Consider the following 24,108-nt stretch of genomic DNA (forward strand, 5'->3'; position numbering starts at 1 on the left):
CACAAAATCTGGATTATCTCCAATTACAGGAGTTATTTTCATATTATTTTTTGACATCTCATCAAAGATGAAGAAGAATATGGAAGTCTGGGCATTTACGGGGCTTGCGACCGTCATAGGCTGGTTTAAGTGATCACTTTACACACGTGTAACATTCACCAATTCTACCCATTATTGACAACCACACTACTCAAATTCTTGGAAGTTCTATATATATGAACCAATTTAGAAACCTTGTTCATGAATCACTAGAACTTCACTAGAGACATCTATTGGTGAGATGTAAAGAAGCTTTTTATTAAGCAGAAACTCTTATATTAGTATGTGAGATCCGAATCCTGGATAATAATAGTGATCACTTAAACCAGCCTATGACGGTCGTAAGCCCCGTAAATGCCCAGACTTTCATATTCTTCTTTATCTTTGATGAGATGTCAAAAAATAATATGCATGATTTATATGAAGTGAGTAGTAAGTAAGAGTAAGTAAACATTCTTCCCGTATATCACCATTCGAGCATCTCTCATTTTGTGTAATGCCCTTTTTATAAACACTTATTCGTCGCTACCGATTTCGGAGTAATATTCCATTACCAAGTCATTAAAATTAAATAATTACGGTTTGACATTTCGCTCACTCCTTTCAAGAACGTCATAAATCAAAAAACCTGATTTTTCAGGAGAACGTTTTAAAAGTTTAAAAATATAATACAATTTATTAAAAATAAATATCATGCCACTTATTGAACTTTTAACTGTGCAACAGATCTTTTAAGGTAAAACCTGAAGGTTTTTTCTCCATTTAAAAAATATCTAATATATTTAAAAAAATAACTTAACAATACATTTTCTTAAAAATGCAAAAACAACACTTTCTGCCCTGTAGCAGGTAAATATTAAGTTAAAAATATGCCTCTTTTGCTGGAATATAGTAGATTTTCTGGGCATTCCGAAAACATGCACAACTGAAAATTGTCGATTTTTGATTTATGACGTTCTTGAAAGGAGTGAGCGATTTGTACACAAACAAATTTTTGTACAAATCGTAATAATTTTATTTTAATGACCTGATGATGGAATAAGTATTCCAAAACCGGTAGTCTCGAAAACATGTTTTATAAAAATGGTATTACACAAGGTGAACGATGAATGATAAGGAGAGTGTTATATTACCATAGCACAATGCGATGCTTTTACCATAAAATACTAAATATCTCTCATATGTACATAATTTTGGCGCATTTTTTCTACAAACGCATAAGTGCGCGTACGTGCACAAAAATTGAGTACAACATCGCTCACATGTTGCAATGTAATATATAATGTACAATTATAATGTTCCACTTGTGAAGTTTGGGTTGTTGAACCTACTTTTGTGCCCATTTGGTGTCTGACATTCAAACCATAACCGGGTCTTGGACGGGCGTGCTCACTTTCCATTTCTCCGGCACCAACTCGCTTTTCATTACAACTCTCATTATATAACATTACTTTTATTCAAGTTTCGGAACGATGAAACGGATACGTTAATCTCTCGAAACCGGTTTCCAAATTAAAACATCATACGAGTATGTTACCGTAACGTTTATAGGTACATTAGGAGCGAACGAATTGAATGAAGATTTCGAGTTCACGTTTCATTATGTGATTTTAATGTTTGCTTTATTTTGCATGTATGTATATTCCAAATTTTGACATCTCAACATAAATGAAAAAGGATATGGAAATCTAAGTATTTACAGGTCTAATGACATGTCAGTCATTTGCCATCTAGTACGGTTGGTCTGAGAAAGTTTTTATTTAGCAGTGACCTTTTTTATTTAGATGTATGTTTCATAAAAAGAAAAGATTTGAACCGGATTACATACTGCAATACGCATCAAAACATGATTTTCAATTTTTATGCGCCGTATAATTTGAACGGATTGTTATTATTTTTTCTTTGGTGTGTCTAAATGTTTGCTCACAAATCTGTGTATTTCTACTTTTTCACTGTTATGCATTGTTGTGCAGCACGAACCGAAAGAGTATCGGCCCCGTATACAGCGGTTTTCCCTGTTAGGTAGTATAAATGTAAAATATGACGAATTTCTTCCTTAGAGATCTTCATACTCGAAGCACGATAGTTCAAGACTGAACCGACCAAGTTCAATACTGTCAAGAAAACGTTTGTAGTATACACTCACACCTTTATAACGGGGTACCGTATGATCCAATGTGACCAATGATTAACGAGATATACTTAGTTAAATAAAAACCATGTACGAATTCCTGAATAAATGTACTTACGAGAAAATTAAAGCACCAACTGGAAAACTATTGGGTTTGGACGCGAGTTGGCAGAGGGCTGGATTAATAGATGCCTTGAAGACTTGACTTCCATCTTCAGCTCTGGACACTTCCTGGAAGTGCTGGTTCATCATCAGTTCCAACTCCACTGGGCTGCAGCTCGCTGGGACACACATCGCCCAGTGGATGACGTCGCGTCTTCTTCTTATCTGGTCTCCAGAATACTACAATAAAAAATGACAAATAATTGTGAATGTAACATTATTCTTCACTAAAAATATCAGTATTTAAAAACACTTGATTGATTTAAAACACAGTTTTAAATGTTTATTTTTTTTATTGAAATTACATTTATTATTTACCTTGCTAATTATGTTAGTATTATGTTATAGTTTATTTGTAAATTATTAAGTGGATTTTTGTTTCTTCTAAATGTTTTTTATTCTCATGTTTTTATTATTCAAATCTGTGTTGGGAACAATAAAGATAGTCTAGTGTGGGCCAACCAGGAACATCTCAGCAAATGCTCATTGCTGGGAAGAAACCACGTAAAATTTCTTAGGAGAAGGCGGACTATTGACTGTCATCAACAGACATTCCATTCCACTAGAAGAAGGTTTAGCATTTTGTGTTCTAGCTTGCACAGTTTTTTATTGAAACTTGTGATAAATAACTATTGAATTATATATGCATGCACCTAGTCATAAAAGGCAAAATAGAGGGTCGACGAGGAGTGGGCAGAAAACAGATCTCCTGGCTCCGGAATGTACGAGATTGGACGGGGATCAGGACTGTTGAGGCTGTGTTTAGAGCTGCCCAAGACAAGGACAATTACTCTCAAGTGATAGTCGAAGATAGGGGGACCTGATTTGACGCGTTAAGAATAAGATATATACACATTCGCTTCTTCCGCATTCTTGCATCTGCTCATACATACTTGCTGAGTATTCTGACTTTGGATCTGACAACATTAAGTTTTTAAAATACTTTATAAACGTAAGGAAAAATAATGTATTTACTGTACTTAATTTATAAGTAGACACTCATTTATAATATTCACATAATAATCCATAAGAAAATAATATTCTAATCCAAAATATTTATAGATTTATTAAAAGTTGTGTGTACACAATATTGAATAACATATGTATAATGAAGTCTCAGAGTGTATGAAATATGAAAGAAAAATTATTGATATAAATAAGTATATATTTTGATTCTTGTATGGTAAATGCTTTATCAATAGGAAGCTAATGCATAAGATAAAAATGTAAATATGTATTCGATGTAGTAATAATATGTTTGTATTCGATTATTAAAAACACAAAATTTATTATTAATATAGGTTACATTTATTAAGTAATACATATAAACTAGTTTAAGCTTGTCATTAAAATCAATTAAAAGAAAGATAAAAGTATAGAAATGAAATATTTCGATTTTGCTAAATGTCTGAGTAACATAGATTCGTTAGAGCCGGTTTAACAACTCATTCATATTATTTTTTGACATCTCATCAAAAATGAAGAAGAATATGGAAGTCTGGGCATTTACGGGGCTGACGACCGTCATAGGCTGGTTCAAGTAATCACTTTACACACGTGTAACATTCACCAATTCTACCCATTATTGACAATCACACTACTCAAATTCTTGGAAGTTCTATGTATATATATGAACCAATTTAGAAACCTTGTTCTTGAATCACTAGAATTTCACTAGAGACATCTATTGGTGAGATGTAAAGAAGCTTTTTATTAAGCAGAAACTCTTATATTAGTATGTGAGATCCGAATCCTGGATTATAATCACACACATGAGAAACGCCAGAAAATACCATTTTCATTTTTATTATTAAGCTTATAATTTGACCAGATAATTTATTTACAACATTTTGAATGTGTCCAAAACTTGTTCACAAAATCTGGATTATCTCCAATTACAGAAGTTATTTTCATATTATTTTTTGACATCTCATCAAAGATGAAGAAGAATATGGAAGTCTGGGCATTTACGGAAATGCCCAGACTTCCATATTCTTCTTCATCTTTGATGAGATGTCAAAAAATAATATGAAAATAACTCCTGTAATTGGAGATAATCCAGATTTTGTGAACAAGTATTTGGACACACTCAAAATGTTGTAAACTCATTCATGAATGTGGAGTAATTTTACAAAGGTACACTAATTGTCGACAAGCATAAATAGGAGTGTAATATGTATAGTATATTATGCGAACTCAAACATGAGTTAATCGCGTATAGCCGATAATCCTGTGAAATTTCCGGTCAAAATTAAACGATGTCGAAAAAGGCTGCGCGGCCATAAGCCGACTCTGTTGTAAGGCGCATTATGCTCGTAAATGTTACATTTTATCAGCTGTGCGTGGTTATGCAGAAAACGTCTAACCAAAGAAACCAAAAAAGATTGCATTTGATATTTTATATGGAAATATATCACTACATATTTATTAAAATATATACCGTTTTATATGGAAATATATCATTTTACATATTATATTTTAAGACGTTTTATATGGAAATGTATCACTTTTTATGTATATTATATTGTAAGATGTTTTATATGGTAATATATCTCTATATATACATTATTTTTTTTTAAAAATACCGAGCTTTACGCTGCTTCCCCGCAGGGGTAGGGAGACAGAAGAAAACGCCACACAAATTTGTTATTGCAAACAATTTTCGACTCTTCCACATTCTTGTATCTCCTCATTCATACACACCAATTATTCCGACTCCAGACTTGACTACTTCCAATTTTTTAAAAACTTGTTCATCCTAAGTTGACCTCAGTCTTCCACTGCTCCTATATGTGTATGTTTATAACCAACCACATTCGCTTGATAAATTTGTTTTACTATTTTTTCTTCACTAATTCAATTCATATGGCCAAACAATTTCAACAAACCAATCTTAATTTTAACGAGAACGCTTCTCAACGTTACATTCTTTCCTTATTTTACCATTCGACTATCAATCATGCAATGTTTTACCACACATTCGTCTGAGAGATCGCATTCAATTTCATCCTATCCATGCTTAAAATGTGAGTTCTGGGCACCATCTATGGTTGAGTTGATTACGTTTTTTTTAATTATGTCATTTTTTCAATGAGGTTTCTGACCTTAATCAAATTTAAGTATAATTATATTCTTCCCGATTTTTATACACACAAAGACAAAGGTAATTTTTTATTATTATAATGCTTATATATTTTACCCGTTATTTTACCTATAATCACAAACATTTTTTGTTGGAATCTTTTTGCATAACTTCGTCCACCACGGAAGCAGCCGATGTGTGCCGAAATATGACGAAATTCATTTCTTACACTCTCTCTTGAAATTGCGTTATCCGCCTTAAGGTTGGATGGCATTAGCATTGTTGATCATGAGCAAAAGGTTTACGTGTTTTTTCTTTAATAGCACGCACGTTGCTCGCGGTACATATTCTATTCATTGATCATCTTAATACAAACATCGGTCGTGCGTTGCTGGTTTATTAGGCAATAGGAAAAAGCGTGATGATTAGGAGAAATGAGTATTCAAGGCGTACTATGATTATAGGTGATTTTAAACTCCGAACTACTAACAGAATATCGTCATATTTTTTTTTATTATCACTAATTTCATGTTTCCTTGGTACGTGCGTATTTGTAAATTTACATTTACAGATGTATGATAATGTATATATATATATATATATATATATATATATATATATATATATATATATATATATATATATGTATATTTATATATATAAATATATATATATATATATATATATATATATATATATATATATATATATATATATATATATATATATATAAATAGGAATTATTTTTTATTACTGTTTTTTGATAGCTGCTGTCACTATCAATATTTTCTTTATTGTTTCGGCATTAACTTTGTGGTAAGACATGTTACAATGATTAAAGAAAACACTTGTTTTTTACCACTTGAGTTTTATTAAAGACTACATGTTTCAGAAGTTAAACTTCCATCATTCAGGTATGTATAATAGTTATTATACAGACCTGAATGATGGAAGTTTAACTTCTGAAACATGTAGTCTATAATAAAACTCAAGTGGTAAAAAACAAGTGTTTTCTTTAATCATTGTATTAATATTTTCGATTTCATTACAGATTTTAATATTTTCAAAGCATGGTGGAATTCAACATAAACACAAAAGAATTCTGGTGTCAATTAAACTATTATAGATGAGTCACAGTAATACAATGCAAGGTACAGCTAGCATTAAATACGAATATAAATTATTATTTCATTGGCTTTTGCAATCGCTAACAATTAAAATTATTTAACGTTGAAATAAATTCTGTAATTCCATAAATGATGTCGAAAACAAATCATCATTAATTTATTTTTAATTAATCCTCCCTTATCTGATGAAATATTCTGAAATAAAGCAGAGTTTTTTAAATACCCACGATATAACATTACACATGTGTAAAAATTTGCGCACATACATGTGCAATAAGTAGGTATAAGATAAAATTACTTGTAGTTTTGCAAGTGCAATGATGCCCAAACTTCTCTTTAACTTAGGAATGTCGTCCAATATATTTTGCAATTTTCCTTTTCGCTTACGAAATAAATCACGCCACTCCACCAGAGTTCGCTAAACTTTGATCTCTTTAAAAATGTAAACATGTGAGTTTTCGAGCCGAATTCTTTACATGTAATTTCATGCTTCAAATGGTTAATTTGTAATTTTAATTTTGCTAAACGTGTTTATATAGATTAAAAAAAATAGTAGTGGTATTGCAATGAAACACTAAAAAAATTGGTAAAACATAAATTAAAAATAGATATATATTTCCACAATGTGACTGCCGAATCAATTCATGAAATTTTTATAGTTCATATTTGAAGAGAATTTATTTCAATTTTTTTATTTTTGAAACTGACTAACTAACCATCACGCCACTTCTCTACAGGAGTAGGCAGAGATCTGTCTTTGCAAACAATCTTCGTTTCTTCCATATTCATGCATCACCTCATACATACCCACCGATTATTCCGACCTGACTACTTTCAAGTATTTGAAAAACTTGATCATGCCAAATTTTCCTCGGTCTTTCTCTGCTTTCATTCGCCTCATAAATTTGTTTTACCGTTTTTCCTCACTCATTCGATTCACTCATACCCAAACCTAAATATTCTTCATTTTCTCGATAGTACTTATCTCAGCCTTGCATTCATTCCTTATTTCACCTTTTGAATATCGGTCATTACTCTTTTGTCACACATTTGTCTAAGAGATCGCTTTTCGACTGCAATCAGTGTACGTTCATCCTTGTTTTCCCAACTTCATGCTTCACTTCCAAACTTTATATACGTGTCGCATTAAAAATATAAAATAAAATAAAATCAAAACTATTTACAATAATTAAATATCCTTTTGTCAACCACCCCCTCCCTCATTATGGGACCTGATAGTCAATTAGAAAAAATAAATCATAAGAACATGTTGACATATAAAGTTTGAAAATTTTCCAACTGTCGTTTTCCACCAAACTTTTAAATTGGACTCTTGGATTGTTTGGACGCTTAATTCGAAATTGACATCGACAAAACTTTGACTGAAAAAGTTTTGAAGTATACCAAAAGCTTTTCTGCTTTATGTTGCTATTAGTAAAGTTTTGTCACCACTATGACGTTCGAGGTAAATGATTAATCGGTATGATGAAATATGCAGCATTATTCCTCTTTTGTCCTTTAAATTAAGAAATATATATATTTTTTCAATGGCGTCAGTTTTTTTCTGTGAAAATTTATATGTCCGACTGGAAACTATATCGCTAACTCCTTTCAACAACGCCATATATAAAAAAACTTAATTTTTCAGCAGATCGTTTTTAAAGTTAAAAAATATAGTAAAATGTTTTAAAAATAAATTTCAAGCCACTTATTAACTTTTAACTGTGCAATAGATCTTTTAAGGTAAAACCTGAATGTTTTTTCTCCATACGAAAAATATTAAGTGTTTGAAAAAAATAATTAAACAATACCTTTTCTTCAAAATGCAACAATGGGTAACGGTTAAATATTAAGTAAAAAATATGCCGCTTTTGCTGGGATATAGTACATTTTCTGGGCATTCCGAATACATGCACAACTGAAAATAGTCGATTTTTTATATTATATATAACGTTGTCGAAAGGAGTGAGCGATATGTTATAACCGACTAATGTTAAATTTTCTTATCACAATCTAATATTTTTTCCATGTTGAAGCAAATATTATATGAATGGATTTAATTTACATTTCAAATATAAATAGAGCACCGTTGAATGAACGATGGATGGAAAAACTGAATAGAAATGTTTTCTCCATTATACAATATTCTTCATTGCTTTGTGGACACATATGGATGTTGGAATATTAGTTTTGTTTACAAAACCACGAGATGTTTTGGAGAGTTGCTTTTGTGCATAGATTAATAAAAATATACGAAACACTATCTAAATTTAAATACAAATTTACGTGTATATGTAAACACACACACACACATAGGTATCTCTGATATACTGAAACGAAGCTTCTGTCATTTTTATACTAAAGAAGATGGAAGTCTTAGTATATCTGGGCTCAGACTTCCATCTTCTATTGTATAAAAACAAGTTATTTTTCATTTTAAGTTGCGACACCTATAATTTGAAACCAAAAATCGTTGACAACGTTTAAACTATAGATGTTTTAACATGTAAAAGCCAGTAATAATATTAAAAATGTACCTCTGTTAATGGATCAGAAAGAAATGAAAGAAGAGGTAACGGATCAAAAAAATAATAATTGTATTAGTGAATATAAAATTTGAGTGAAAATAGCATTAGTAGATATAAATAATAATCATGATTCTTCTTTAAACCCTTGTTCGCACAACAAATGGTACAGAGGGCACTGCATCATATAAACGCAGTGTTATCTTGTTCGTTTACATATGAAGGAAAGGTGATCAGCCCTTCGCTTCAGGTACAACTCCAGAGTTATATTGAACAAACATTAGCGTGAAAAAAATACTTTTAATTATTTGCCCCCTCCTGGGAGTCGAACCCGGACCTTCAGCACAGTAGGCGAGCGTTCTGACCATTACATCACGGAGGCAGACAGAATAATAATAATAGTAAATGGAAAATAGCCTTAGTGGTTCATTTAAGACATTCTGGGCCTTGTTTGTATTACATATATAAAACAATACATTTACTTACGTATATTTTATCCAAGACGTTGCTGTAAGGATCAAAGCTCTCCTTGAAGTCCGTCCTTCTAAAGTTCGACGATATTATGTCAACTGACACGTCCGCCAAGCAATACTGTCGACTGATTCCTTCCAAGGACGACGCATGAGACTGGATGCATTCGTCGAAGTTTCCAAGCTGGAACGTCGACCCATGGATGTATCCAAAGGGTTGTTTTGCAGTCGCATCCCACACTAGAAATAAGACAAAAAGGGTCAATTCAAATTTATTCAGACAGTCTAAATTCAATATTTTATTCTGCATCGTTAATTCAATATTCTGTTACTTGATTTCCATAAAACAAGCTGTTGTTTTAATGTTCTTTGTCTCGTTTGTAACGCGTTGTAAACTCCAGACAGAATCCGGACATCTTTAGTGTAAATTGACAGATTGAAACAATCACTTAGAGAGTAGTGCAAACCCTGTCTTAATGTTTATTGTTTGTGTTATAGCTTTGTTTTTACTTTTCAGTGAACATTGTTCACTGAAATCTATGTATACATTTTGACATCTCAATGTAGACGATGAAGAATATAGATGTCTAGGTATTTATAGGGGTTATGACAAGTCACCTTGTGATCAATTTACCCACGTGTAACACTCACCATTCTACTGTTTTATACAACTTGTTATTGAACCCGTATCTTGGCGAAAAATTTTATATACGGGTTCAATAACTAAAAATATTTCGAAAATCTTACCCTCCCATATCCAACCTGCATATTATACAAATAATAATTTACATAAAATCCTCGATAACTCAAAATCAAAAATAGATATATTACAAAAAAGTGGTTTTTATGAAATTTCGTGTGGAGATTGTGATAAAAAATATATAGGCCAAACTGCGAGCAATTTAAAGATTAGAATTACAGAACATCGTAGCGGTCTTGTAAGTAATTATTTTTCGGAATTCGCAAATCATATAATAGATACAAATCACTCATTCCACTCTCATGAATTAAAATTATCATATCTTGTTCCACATAAAGGCCAAATTATGAATTATTTTGAAAATTTAGATATCCGAAAAAAACTAAATTCTAATAATAATCCATTAAATAATATATTGTTTCAAAATTCTTCACCTTTGCTTTCCATTTTTCCTTTGTTTTCGAACTCCGCCCCTTGACTAACCCCCTCCCCCTAACTTTCCCTTCACCTTATTTATAGAACAATTTTATATTTTAGTTATTATACAGACCTGAATGATAAAAGTTTAACTTCTGAAACATGTAGTCTTTAATAAAACTCAAGTTGTATAAAACAAGTGTTTTCTTTAATCATTGTAACATGTCTTACCACAAAGTTAATGCCGAAACAATAAATAAAACACCATTCTACTCATGATTGACAACCACATTACTCAAATTTTTGGAAACCCAGAAACCGCCTTTCTAAAAATCCAGATTTTCATATTCTGCTTCATCTATGTTGAGATGTCAAAATATAAAAATAACTCCTAAGTGAAGACACTATGATTTTTTAACAAGTATTTAGACACACCCAAAATATTATGAATAAAATAAGTGGTCAATTTATTTGTTGCATAAAACTTTAAATTATTTTTCCGGCGTCTCCTAGTATGTGAAAAAATCCGGTTAGGATCTTGCATACTTTAAAGCTTTCTTAAACCTAACATAGACGGCTTCAGTGAACTCACAAGTTAAGTGTCATGAGATTTATGATATACGAGTATGTAGGAGTTGGCATGGGTAAAATGATTAGTACACGTGTGTAAAGTGATCACTAAACTAGCTTATGACAGGTTATAAGCTCTGCTAATACCCAGACTTTCATATTCCTCTTCATCTACATCGATATTAAAATGTTAAAATAAAGTATTAGGACACACACACTCAATGTTGTGAATGCTATTTATTGTTTTTTTTTATCGACTTCCTCCGATATTATTTAATCGACTTTAGTAGTAAAATAAAATAATTACTATGATTTGCTTTTCAGCTATAGATGATAACATCTGTAGTTTTCGAAACTGGTCATGTGCAATGTATAAAACTTAAAAAAAACTCATTAAATGGTATCATAAAATTGTTTATATTGTTTAAAAAAAGAATCAACATGTCATTCAAAAAAGTTAATGCCAAATCAATAAATAATATAATACCATGATTTTATCATAAAATTCATTTATGATTTTCGGATGATGGAGTAAGTCTATAAATTACTTTACGATTAACGAGTATAATGGTTTGGATTGGGACCGAAATTTCAAACCCGCATTCAATCACACAGCCAGAGTAATTATGATTGGTTTTGTCATCTATCACAATGTTGTTATATAGTTACAAGTTGCAGAAAAGTATATCAAGGTAAGAGAATGGAAAATTGTAATGCCTTGCCAAAATATTCAAAATTTGCAATGAAATTATTAATATTTCAGTTTCCCTTACACAATTTAGGAGAAATAATAGATTGCGGTAAAAAAAACCGTTTAAAAAAAGTGTTTTAACCTTTATGGAAATTGACTTTTCATCACTGTCAGTTACTATAAAACATGGCAGAAGGGTTTATGCATCGATTTATTGACTGCTTATTTATCTCTTAAAATGTCAAAGTGATAAGATACTGCAGTGTTTTTGAAGGTATTTGAAACACATGTGATATACAAATTCATTATCAATTCATTTCAGCTGTTTTTTTTTCAAATGGTTCCCGTATTTAAAATATTATTCGCAAGATTTTTTTTAACTGGCTGTTATTAAATATTTTCAATAAATTGACATTTGAATTTTTATTTATGTTTTATTTTTATTTTATTTTTTAAAAGAAATAACCCTTAAAGCGTCTATTTTAGATGCTTGTCTGCAGGTAGGATAGTAAGGATAGGGACGGTATAAGGTGGATGGATCATTATAATATATGCTCGAATAATATTACATATTTAATATTATCTGCTATCCATTTTTTCATTATAAATGGTATATAATTAATAAAATAATAAAAGTTTTTTTCACAAGAATTTTGTTTGGGTTTCGTCGTAACCGACATCACCAGATTGGAGTGAGGCTAGACAATTTTTTATGCTATACATACAACAACAACTTATACAACAAGGCAGGGGTTGAAAACCATGATTTTATTTGATTTTTATCTGACAAAATGAATTTAAATTGAATGAGTTTAATTATTGCATTATAATAATAATATCATGTAAGTTGCGTTAAAGATTTTAAGTATGATTTGATATACATCACGCCATTTGCCCACAAGAGTAGGCAGAGATAATAAAATAAAACACAATTCTGTCTTTTCAAACAATCATTGCCTCTCTGACATTCATACATCTCCTAAGCATACCTGCCGAATTTTTCCACTGTTGACCTGACTACTTTTAATACTAGATTACGCCAAATTTTCCTCGGTTTGCCTTTACTTCTATTTACAATTACATTCGCCACATTTTGATTTCATATTTTAATGAGGTTTAAATGAAAAATATGCGGTTGTACATATTGTTTCCTTACAAAGAATAGAATTTTTTTTTACTTGTAACGTACATTCTCCTAAAATATTATAAGAATTTTTTGCAGTTTCAATTAAATATTATATCGTAGTCGTACAGAAAAAAGTGACCAACTAACAAAACGTAAAATGTTCAGGAGGGTCATTTAAGTCACTTTTGCTTGGCAAGAAAATAAATATCAGTGCAGTTACTCATTTTAACAAGTCAATATATTATACTTCCAAGTTTAAAATCCTTTGGGATTTTATTCAGGGCAATATTAAGCTAGTAAGATATCAAATAGTCTATGATCACTTTTTGAAAAAAATGCACTTGGTCACTTTCTCCTGTATGACTACAATATATGTGTTTCTTCTGTAAATTAGACACACATTCATTTGATTCGTAAACTGTGCTAAATATATGTAGGACAATGACTACGTAAGACAAAAAATATAATTGTAAATTGAGTAAAAAAAACCACTTCAGTTGGATATTAAATATTTTATTTTAAGTACCCAATCTCCTTCAGAAATTAACTATCATTAAGTACTTACCTTCTTCTTTGTTTAACCCAGATAAGCTCATTAGTTCATATAGGAAAATGCAAGCTCTTCGTTTAAAACCTAATGTTAACAAATTGTATTTGTTTTTCTTCTACCTCTTTTAATATTGTAATGATCTATGTCAACATTATTTGATTAATATTGACCCACGCTCGTACTGTTAAATCTTACATTGACCTCTGTCAATATTGTTCTATGTTACAAATAAAAAATCAAACCCATTGCGCATATTTGAGTCTCGGTGCTGTTTTTTTTTTTTTTTAATATATTGACGAGGTCAATGTTCCCAATTAAGTTTTAATCCACAATTTGAAACTCTCAGGTTCCATATTTTTGTGACTAGAAGGAAATTATGAATTAATTATTCATCGTAAACATAATAACAAATTACAGTTATGTGCACTCACTAAGTTTTCCCGTACCAAGGGCTTATTTAACATTATTTAAAAAACCATGTGAAAGAAAATTGTTAATGATACATATTCAAATGATGCAATGCCATGCCCGAATGGTGGGATTTATTTTAGAACTTCTTACCTGCATTTTACATTATTAAATAGCTCTTTTATACTTATTTTATTTTTTCAATGACTTGGAACGCCTTACCAAACTGTCTTTACAAACAATCTCACCTCTTCCACATTCATGCATCTCTTCATACATCCACCCGATTATTTCTGACTGCTTTTAAGTATTTGTAAAACTTGTTAATACCAAGTTTCCATCGGTCTTCCTCTGTTTCAATTACCAACCACATTCGCCTCATAAATTAGTTTCACTTATTTATTCACTCATTCGATTCACATGCCCAAACCATTTCAACAAACCTTTCTTAATTTTATCGCTAAAGGTTACTTCAGCCTTGGATGCTTTCCTTATATCACCATTCCAACATCCATCAAACATCGGTTTTCCGCACATTGAGAGAACGCATTTCGATTGCATTAAGTCTAGTTTCATCCTTCTTTTGCCAACTCGCTTCACTCCCTACATTAGGTAAAAGTATAAATGTATTCCATTACTTAATAAAAAAATACTTTATTTAAATATTGACAATTTACATGTTCAACCAATGTAATAGTTTTTTTCTGATAATGAACTGGTTGAAAAGCTGAAGTCAATCCAAGGTGGTCTGCCTTCTTTTTGTATAGAAAATAATTGTTTTTTTTTATAGTTGCCAGTACACGTGAAAGGCTTTGTATTCTGGGTCCACTCCTATTTATATTCAGGAAGGTTTACAGATTAATTTTCCACGAGAGATACAAATCTGTCGGAAGCACGGCAGATCCCATGCGATTTCCCCCAAACCAAATGCACTAAATGGCTTTTAGACTCCTACGGAATACGAAAAACCTTCACTTGCTTACCGCCCGTTGTAATACAAAGAAGTATATCCACAATTGTATGTTGCAGAAAGAAAAACACTTTAATGACCGAAAAGAGATACTTGAATTGATTTGAGAATTGAAAAATTGAAAAATTTATGAGGCGAATGTTAGTGGGAAAAGAAGCAGAGGAAGACCGAGAAAAACATGGCACGATCAGGTATGCCAAATACTTGAAAGTGGTCAGGTTAGGAATCGTAACAATCGGGGGGTATGTATGAGGAGATGCATGAACGTGGAAGAGGCGAATAATGTTTGCAAAGACAGAGTGGTGTGGCGTTCTATTCTCTTTGCCTACCCCTGCGGGGAAGCGGCGTGATGGTTAGTTAGTTAGTAAGTTAGAAAAATTGAACTGCAATAGCAACTGAACAGACTCACCGTCTACATATTTTTATGTAATATCAACTAATATATTATTAGATTAAAACCAATATTTTTAGCTTTGCCACTTTATTTTTATTTGACCAGCTACCGGGTTTCGTCGTTACCGACATCACCAGTCTGATGATGTCGGTAACGACGAAACCCGCTCGCTGGTCAAATAAAAATAAAGTGGAAAAGCTAAAAATATTGGTTTTAATCTAATAATATATTAAAAATGCAATTCCATCACGAAGTGTCAGTGGATAATATAATATCAACTAAATTATTAAAATGATTTATTACTCACGAAATACAAAAAAATGTAGATTTTTTATTTTAAAAGATAATTATATTGTGAGTCATGGGTTTTTTTCGAAATGTATTAAAAAAAAACACATGAACTAAATAAAAACTTACATGTGAACGTCGTTCTTAAATATACGTTTATTCTCAAATAAAATCTTCTTTGAATTCAATCTTTTGAAGACCTTTACACTATATTTTTGATTTGAGATTAACTGCGAAATAACATGACGATTAAACTTTAAAACAGAACACTTATAAAGAGCACTTAATTGAGTTTATTAGTGTGAGCAGAGTTAGTTTCGAGAAATATATAATTCTCTAATGAAGACGTTCTAGACAGTTTGTATTTTCATTTGTTAATGAGAACATCTCTAGTACTCGAAACCAGTCCTCTTTACAAATAAACTCAAAAAATGGTCTTGTACAAGTGTATTTTTTAAATATATAAATCTAGAAACTAGATTCTGATATAAAATAAAATAATAAAAAAACTCCTGATGCCTTTCTTCAAAATTTTTACTTCAGTAATCTGTGATATTTTTGGTATAAATTTGAGAATTTTGATTAATTGAAATAAGACATAACTTTTATTATTTTTATTTGTGATGTTAAAATCAATACATCTTGTTTTATTACCTACTTATTCTTGAATGGGGTATTGTTTAAAATAAATTTATCGATTGAATCAAAAGAATTATACTTTTGTAGGTACATATGTACTTCCATGAGACATTTAGGCGCAAAGGTCATAATACATATAATTGTTTTCTAAATTACCTACCTGACCGAGAAATTGCTGTCATTAATTAAACAGTCCGATTATAATGAAAAGGGTTCAGGACAAGGGTTGGGCCGTCAAATTACACACGTTACAATAAGTATTGTACCTAACATAAATAATTTATAAATTACCCCAGATTTAAAGCTTTATAACTCCATAAATAAATCTGAGATACTGATGTTTGTACAAGTTTTTATTTGATTCATTTATTTAATACAATCTCAAAAATATTATACGTGAATTCTTTTGTAAAAAAAATCTGGTAAAAGTAAAAATTTCTTAAAATTAGGTTTTTTTGCTTGGAAAGTGACCTACATTCATGAATGATAAATAAGTTTTTTTGAATGTAATTTATTTTGTGTTCCTGTGTGTCTGTGTGTGTGTTTTTTAAGGAAGTTGTATAAAAGGCATTTAATTTATTTCTGAGAATTTTAATATCCTCAATTTTTTTTATATCTTTAGGAAGGCTATTGAAATATTCGGTTCCCAAATATTTTTCCCAAAGCTTTGTTGGAATTTTATGGAATTATATTTTGCCATTGTGAAGTCATTATGGTATCTTTCATGACTTACATACGAGTATAAATTTTATTCGACTCTTTGGAATATCATATGTATATACGGAGAAAGCTCTTCAAAAGTGAAAATTATGTATGAAATAATAATAATATAGTTTTTTCCAATTTTATTTTATATGACCAGTGGCCGGGTTTCATCGTTAATATTAAGGTTAGTTAACTAGCTAACTAACTAACCATCACGCCGCTTCTCCGCAGGGGTAGACAGAGAGAATATAAGGAAACACCAATATGTCTTTATAAAAAAACATTTGTTTCTTCCACATTCATACATCGTCTTATACATACATACATACACCGATTATTCCAACTCCTGACCTCATATCACATTAAAATATTTGAACTTTTTTATCATGCCATTTAATTAAGTTTTCCCCGGTATTTCTTTTCTTCTTTTACCAATCACATTCGCCTCATAATTTTTTCAGGTATCCTTTCTTCACTCATTTGATTCACATGCCCAAACCATGTAATTAAATAATAAATACTTAATATTACAGTTTTTTTTTGTTATTAAAGATGTTTTTGTACAAAGATGTCATCAAAATATGGCTTTTTAAAATGAGGGCATGTAAACTATAATTGCATATTAGAACCATATGAATGAATGGAAATAAAGCAGTATTGAAATTCGTATGTACGTTGAAGCATGTATCATCCGTACGTGTGACCTACATTTATTTTTTGTTAATATTTTATATAATTAACACGAATTTCTTCATTTCATCATAAGCCATAAAACCTCCTGCTTACTGTTGTATAATCATATTTCTCATTTGTAAATCTTATGTATACAAAAATACACTTTTGTTTAGCGAATTTACTACCTATACGTTCGTCTAACTTCGTGGCATGGAGAAATTCATTCATATCGAGTCGTCGTTACTATACTTTCTCAACTTGTTAATATAATTAATCAATTCAATTGATTATTGGATAATTGTGAAAGTTTGTGAATTTTACTCAGAAGGTTTTATAGTCCCAAGAATGAACAATACATATCGCTCACTCCTTTCAAGAACGTTATAAATCAAAATTCGTCAATTTTCAGTTGTGCATGTTTTCGGAATGCCCAGAAAATGTACTATATCCCAGCAAAAGAGGCATATTTTTAACTTAATATTTACCCGCTCCAGGGCAGAAAGTGTTGTTTTTGCATTTTGAAGAAAAGGTATTGTTTAATTATTTTTTTATGTAAACTAAATATTTTTCAAATGGAGAAAAAACCATAACGTTTTACTTAAAAAGATCTGTTGTATAGTAAAAAGTTCAGTAAGTGGCTTGATATTTACATTTAACATATTGTATTATATTTTTAAACTTTATAAACGTTCCCCTGAAAAATCAGGTTTTTTTATTTATGACGTTCTTGAAAGGAGTGAGCGATATGGGAGTAGAACACTTCAATATATCGTTCCAAACATTTTTAATTTATTGCCGACGAAGGTAAGAGGTCAAAACAAAATATGAAACAAAGGCAAAATAAAGGAATGGGTAAAATGATCAAGAGTTAATTCTATGAAAATTGCAAATGGTTTTATTTTGAAATTTTTCTTTCATTCTTTTTAGTGTGTATAAGAGGTTAAAATGGATAAAAACAATAAAATAACGTAAGTTATTTAATGGAAAAAAAAAAAACATTTGTTAAAGAACTCCACTGACAAGACAAACAAGGTGACTTGGTGGGTCTATGCAAAAAAATTAAATATGATTATATTTTTTAAATAAATGAATACAGTTTATGAAAAAAAAGTATTACTTATGCACAATATTTTGGGTGTAATAGTGTATTTAAATGAGTGATTTTTACTGTCATGTTTATATATATATCACCCTGATCTGGTAGCAAAAGTGCATAACTGATCACCTTACTTTCATGATATTTTCTATCAAGATAACACTACGTCGATACGATACAGTGCCGTATACAACATTGGGTACGGATATGGGCAACTATGTACTACGATGAATTCCTTAAAAAAACATCCTCTTTTAGCCAATCAAATGGAAAGCATTATCTATCACGATAATGCTAGATCACACATCACACATCACACATTGAATATTGGGAAGATTTAAGTAATTGAAATGGAATGATTCTCAGCATTCTCCAGAAATTACTCCTTAAGATTTTAATACCTCTCAGAATTAGTAGATTTTTTTTTTCATGGAAAAAATTCAATGTGATGTATATTTATGTGAGTAATTGAGTAAGAAATGATATTTTTTCACAAGTTATACTAAGCGTTACTGTGGTGCAGTCTCGCAAATAGAAAATAATGAATCGAGAGTCTCACATTTTTAATTTCTATGCTGCTTTTGGGTAAATAATATTTTAGCAGCTGTCAAAAACATGCTGTCTGCAATATTTAATTTTTAGTATCGTTTGTTTTGTGACATTCAACAGATGTCACTGCCATTGCTGTAAGAGAAACTGTTATTTAAAAATAAATATGTTTTTACCTGTCACAAGTAATGTTCATATTTTTACTTATTTGGAAATATAGATAAAAATACGCGTGTGTTTAAACGCAAGATTTTGCCAAAATTTCAATGTAATTGTTGAATAACTTTTGAAAATATAAGATTTTGAAAATAAACTCATATTCAATTATAATATAAGCATTGATCGATTCATTTGTTTTTATTAAATTCGTATTTAAATAATTTTTTCTATCTACTCTAATTTAATAGTCATGAAACTATATTTTAATATCAGACCAATTGAATTAATTTGACATAATTTATAGTAAATATGTTCAAAAGGGAGGATCATTACAGTAAAAAATATACTGCCCAACAACGAATGTTGAATATTAGATATTAAAAATTATCATATTTGGAATATAGAAACAATCCCATACAATTTTATATTAAATACGAGTATCTTGAATAAAATTGATTTCGTTTGATATTTTACTGCGTTGATTTTTTAAAAAAATTGTTCTTAAATATTTTTATTACTTATTTTATTTGCAAAAAGTTTTCGTTTCATAATATGAGATATGTTTTTTTACAGTAAACAATAAAATATTTTAAATCCATCAATACACAATGTACAATACTTACTTGTATGTGATAATAGTTTTTAACATAAGTCACAGCAAGTAATACATATTAGTTATTTTAAGTGCAATTGTAAAATTATTTTAATATTCAATTTATTGTTTTGAAATACTCAAGGATAAAAACAATTTGTTTTATATCAATAAATTGTGTCACTATTGTTGAATTTAATACATGATTTTTATTTTCAGATATTTATTTAAGGGAAAAATTTGGAAGCTTTGTCAAATGGAATAAAATAATGATTGTCGAATCGATTATTTGTATTTATAAGAAATAATGGGTTTTCTCAATAATATTCTCACGATTTAAAACATAAATAAAAAACTGATATAAACTACGAAAAAAATATTTGAAATAAATTTATCAATACGTGGTCCATTATTGATTTTAAAGTACGACTAAAACGAGTAATAACATATATTCTTTTAAATGGATATATGAGTGATTTCAGAAATTAAAATATAAATATGATGCGTTATCGACTATTTCAGTTCCAAAAAATACTAATTTGCCATTTTATAAAAGTTTTTTTATTTATTAACTCAATTTACAATCATAACTGATTTTAACTATACAAAAAACTATTTAAATACGTAAATCAATGAATTATATCACAATTAATGAATTTAATGTCGGATATGTAATAGCAGATATTTTTTTATGGAAAAGGGAGTAATTTGAGAAAAAGGTATAATCATAATACTAAATATGCAAATTCTCGTATTATGAATTAATATATACTAGTAACAGAGAACAGAAATAACGCTATAAATTTCCTCATCCAATCAGGTTGAAAATAATTTAACGATATTATTCTCTGCCTTCTGAAATCTAATACACTACCTTGTTATTAGGAAGTAAGTGTTCAGATCAACACACCGCTGTCTGAAGAAATACAATATACCACATTTCAATAGATAACAGCTAACTATCGTTTCACAATCAGTCAGCTATACCGTTACTTATACTTTTACCTACACTCTCCGACAAGCTTGCGATATAACCATAATTTGCAGTACTTATACTAATAACTTAATACGATAAATATTGTAAAAATCTTACTAGCTAATAAAATTTATGTACACATGTGTAATAAATAAAAATAATATAAATGAATGCCTCGTTACGGGCTATGTTTCGTGAATTCATATAGAAAAAATATTACTTTTGATGAATATTTCTTTATTAATTTCACATAATATTTTTTACAATACAATTAAATAACATAAATGTGTTATTATTGGGTTTTCTCATGCCAAGGGCACGTTTTAACGAATATTTAAAGTTATTTATTTGGCATGTATGTGTCCGAATGACACGACCTGTTTCGTAGCTACCAATTACTTTTTTCTAATTATGAGAAGTTATTTTTATGAATAAAGCTGTTTAAAAAATGGATATTATGCACGATGGAAGTAGGTTCTAGTGCTTTTACAAAAATACTCAAAGTAGTGTCTAATTTTGTTTGATATTTTTCAGCATTTCATGTTGTGTGTTTTTGGTGATTTGTTTAGCTGGGATATGTATGTCGTGAGATATTTTTACATGAATAAGTAAGTTTTATTTTAGCGTATAGTTTAACTATCATGAGTTATAATTTGTCGATTATTATCTTTGTGGAAGTCTTCCTGTTTATTTAAGTACCATTTTCATAATTGATTATATTCTATGGAATAAACGGTACCGCACACTTAAATTGTTTAAAAACATTAATAGGTAAAGACTAACTTACTTTCTCTTTGCTATGCTTATGAGTGAGATAAAGCATTACATCATTAATTGTGAATGAAGAAACTTACTTTCAAAGGCCCACAGTGTCAGATTCTGCAAGTTGTTGTACATGGCACGCGTGTCTCCCGCGCATCTGTCGCTGATGTTCACATTTCCGGTCTGCAACTTCCAGGAAACGTCCAAGATGTTCTCTGCACTTCCCGGATGCCAATTGTCTAGGTTTTTCCCACTACCACTTGTATTTGAACTGTTTTCAATGTCTTCACTAAGGGTGGTGGTTGATAAAATGGTCTCTTGGGTGTGAGATGGGGAGAGGGTGCATAAAACTAGCAAGTAGAAGGCGAGCATTTTGATAGCGTTATTAAAACGTTAAATACTAATATAGAGAGGTAATTAACTTATCCAATTTCGACTCTTTCAACAGCTTGCAATTAGTTCTGATTATATTACGCGAACATTGTATTATATCTTCAATTAAATTTGATACTGTTTGAATCGTATCCTCCGAGGAAAAAAGTTTTTCCTTGAGATCATTTCTCGTTTTTAAAATATAACAAAAATTACCACTTCATTTGAATAAGTTTAATCTAACGTTTTTTAAAGTATTTATTTATTTACATCATTCACAATCACTTATAACACTTATTTCGAACAGGCTGTCACTTAAAATGATTTAATTTTAAATGTCACGTTTATAATATACATTTGTGAATAATAAGAATCAATTAATTATTTGATTTTCCAAAGCAAATAATGCAAAACAGTTTGTGAATGCAGCACGTAGAAAAAACAAACATGTGCCCGGTACTACGGCCCAGTTGTCAATGATGGTTCAACGCAAATTGTTCGTTCGGAGTACGGTTGCTGGTTACCCCCGTAGATATTGCGTAACCTTTATATTACGTAAATCCCAAGTGGAATGATTGACCTAGAGTGGTGTTTCCTCGTTGCTCCTTCAATTTCTGGCAATTTCTCTTCATCCAACCTCGAGAGATGTAAAAAAAGCGGAATAACCTGTACCCGGCGTAGTGATAAGCTGAGAATACTATTATATTGCTGACCCACATAAAATTGGACACGAAACCAAAGACTATCACACGTGCGGATTATTTTATTCGAAGGAAATGACATAACTTGGTATTTTGATTGGTAATAAATGACGGAAACAATTAACATATTCACGCCATTTGCATAAAAATGTAACGACTGGTTTATGAAATCCCTTTCTTTTAAGCGACCCACATCGTGGTTTTTATATATATAAAAGATTCGCTCACATGTAGATGTAAATTAATGTAAATGTCTTCTAAAATAGTCATTAATAAAAACACTATTAATTTTTTGTGATTCTCCATTTTAAATCATATAATAATCTCTTTAAATTTTTGTCATAAGTTTTATAGTCTTGAGGAAAAAATTAAGGAGCCGACATTATAATTAAGTCACAAAAGTAAAAAATTATTTTATAACAATGTTTGTTACATAGTAAACAAATAATTTATTGCATTATTTATTTAAATTTAAATAAGTGTGTATATGTATATATACATATATATTTATATATTTATAAATATATAAATATTTTTATATATATATATATATATATATATATATATATATATATATATATATATATATATATATATATATATATATATATATATATATATATATATATATATATATATATATATATATATATATATATATATATATATATATATATATATATATATATATATATATATATATATATATATATATATATATATATATATATGTATATATATATATATATATAAATATATATATACATTTTTAAGCATTCCGTATCATTTTCAAAAAAATCTAATTTTAAAAATGATGCGGAATGCGTATCAAAAGAGATATAAGAATAATGATATTTACCTACTTAAATTTAAATAAAAAAAAATAAATATAACCTCAAAGTGACTGCCGAATAAAAAAATATTTTTAATTTGTTTATTTGAGAGTGATACTACCAAATGTTTTTCATTTACCCAAACAATATTAAAATTTTCATTCATTTATTGAATTGATATTGTGAAATTCCATATTTTATTTTTATATACCAAAAGATCACATGATTTTACTGAATTTATTTATTTTGGTCACATTGATAATCTGATTATATTACGTGGAAAAAAACACAAAAGAGCTTTCTTTAATCTGGTAGCTTTGGCATTAATGTACAAAACAAAAATTATATTATAATGACCAAAACATTCTGTTTATAGTAAATTGCTTTGTGTTTCCAGGA

The 24,108-nt window shown here is 29.6% G+C and overlaps 1 protein-coding gene across 1 annotated transcript in view; it reads right to left on the reverse strand.

Annotated features, from left to right (window-relative positions):
* The window catches only part of LOC148301085 (O-acyltransferase like protein-like), a 50,871-nt gene extending 28,696 nt beyond the window's left edge, over positions 1-22,175 (reverse strand). Inside the window, exons 1-3 of the mRNA XM_088273845.1 lie at positions 21,896-22,175; positions 9,553-9,776; positions 2,289-2,512 (exon numbers count right to left, since the gene is read on the reverse strand). Of these exons, the coding sequence (XP_088129971.1) occupies positions 2,289-2,512; positions 9,553-9,776; positions 21,896-22,175 (728 nt within the window). The remainder of the gene's footprint in view (positions 1-2,288; positions 2,513-9,552; positions 9,777-21,895) is intronic.
* Between the last annotated feature and the right edge of the window lie 1,933 nt (positions 22,176-24,108).

The sequence above is a fragment of the Brachycentrus maculatus genome, unplaced genomic scaffold (assembly GCF_059751285.1).
Source record: "Brachycentrus maculatus isolate JH-2025_06_01 unplaced genomic scaffold, ASM5975128v1 h1tg000614l, whole genome shotgun sequence".
Lineage (NCBI taxonomy): Eukaryota > Metazoa > Arthropoda > Insecta > Trichoptera > Brachycentridae > Brachycentrus > Brachycentrus maculatus.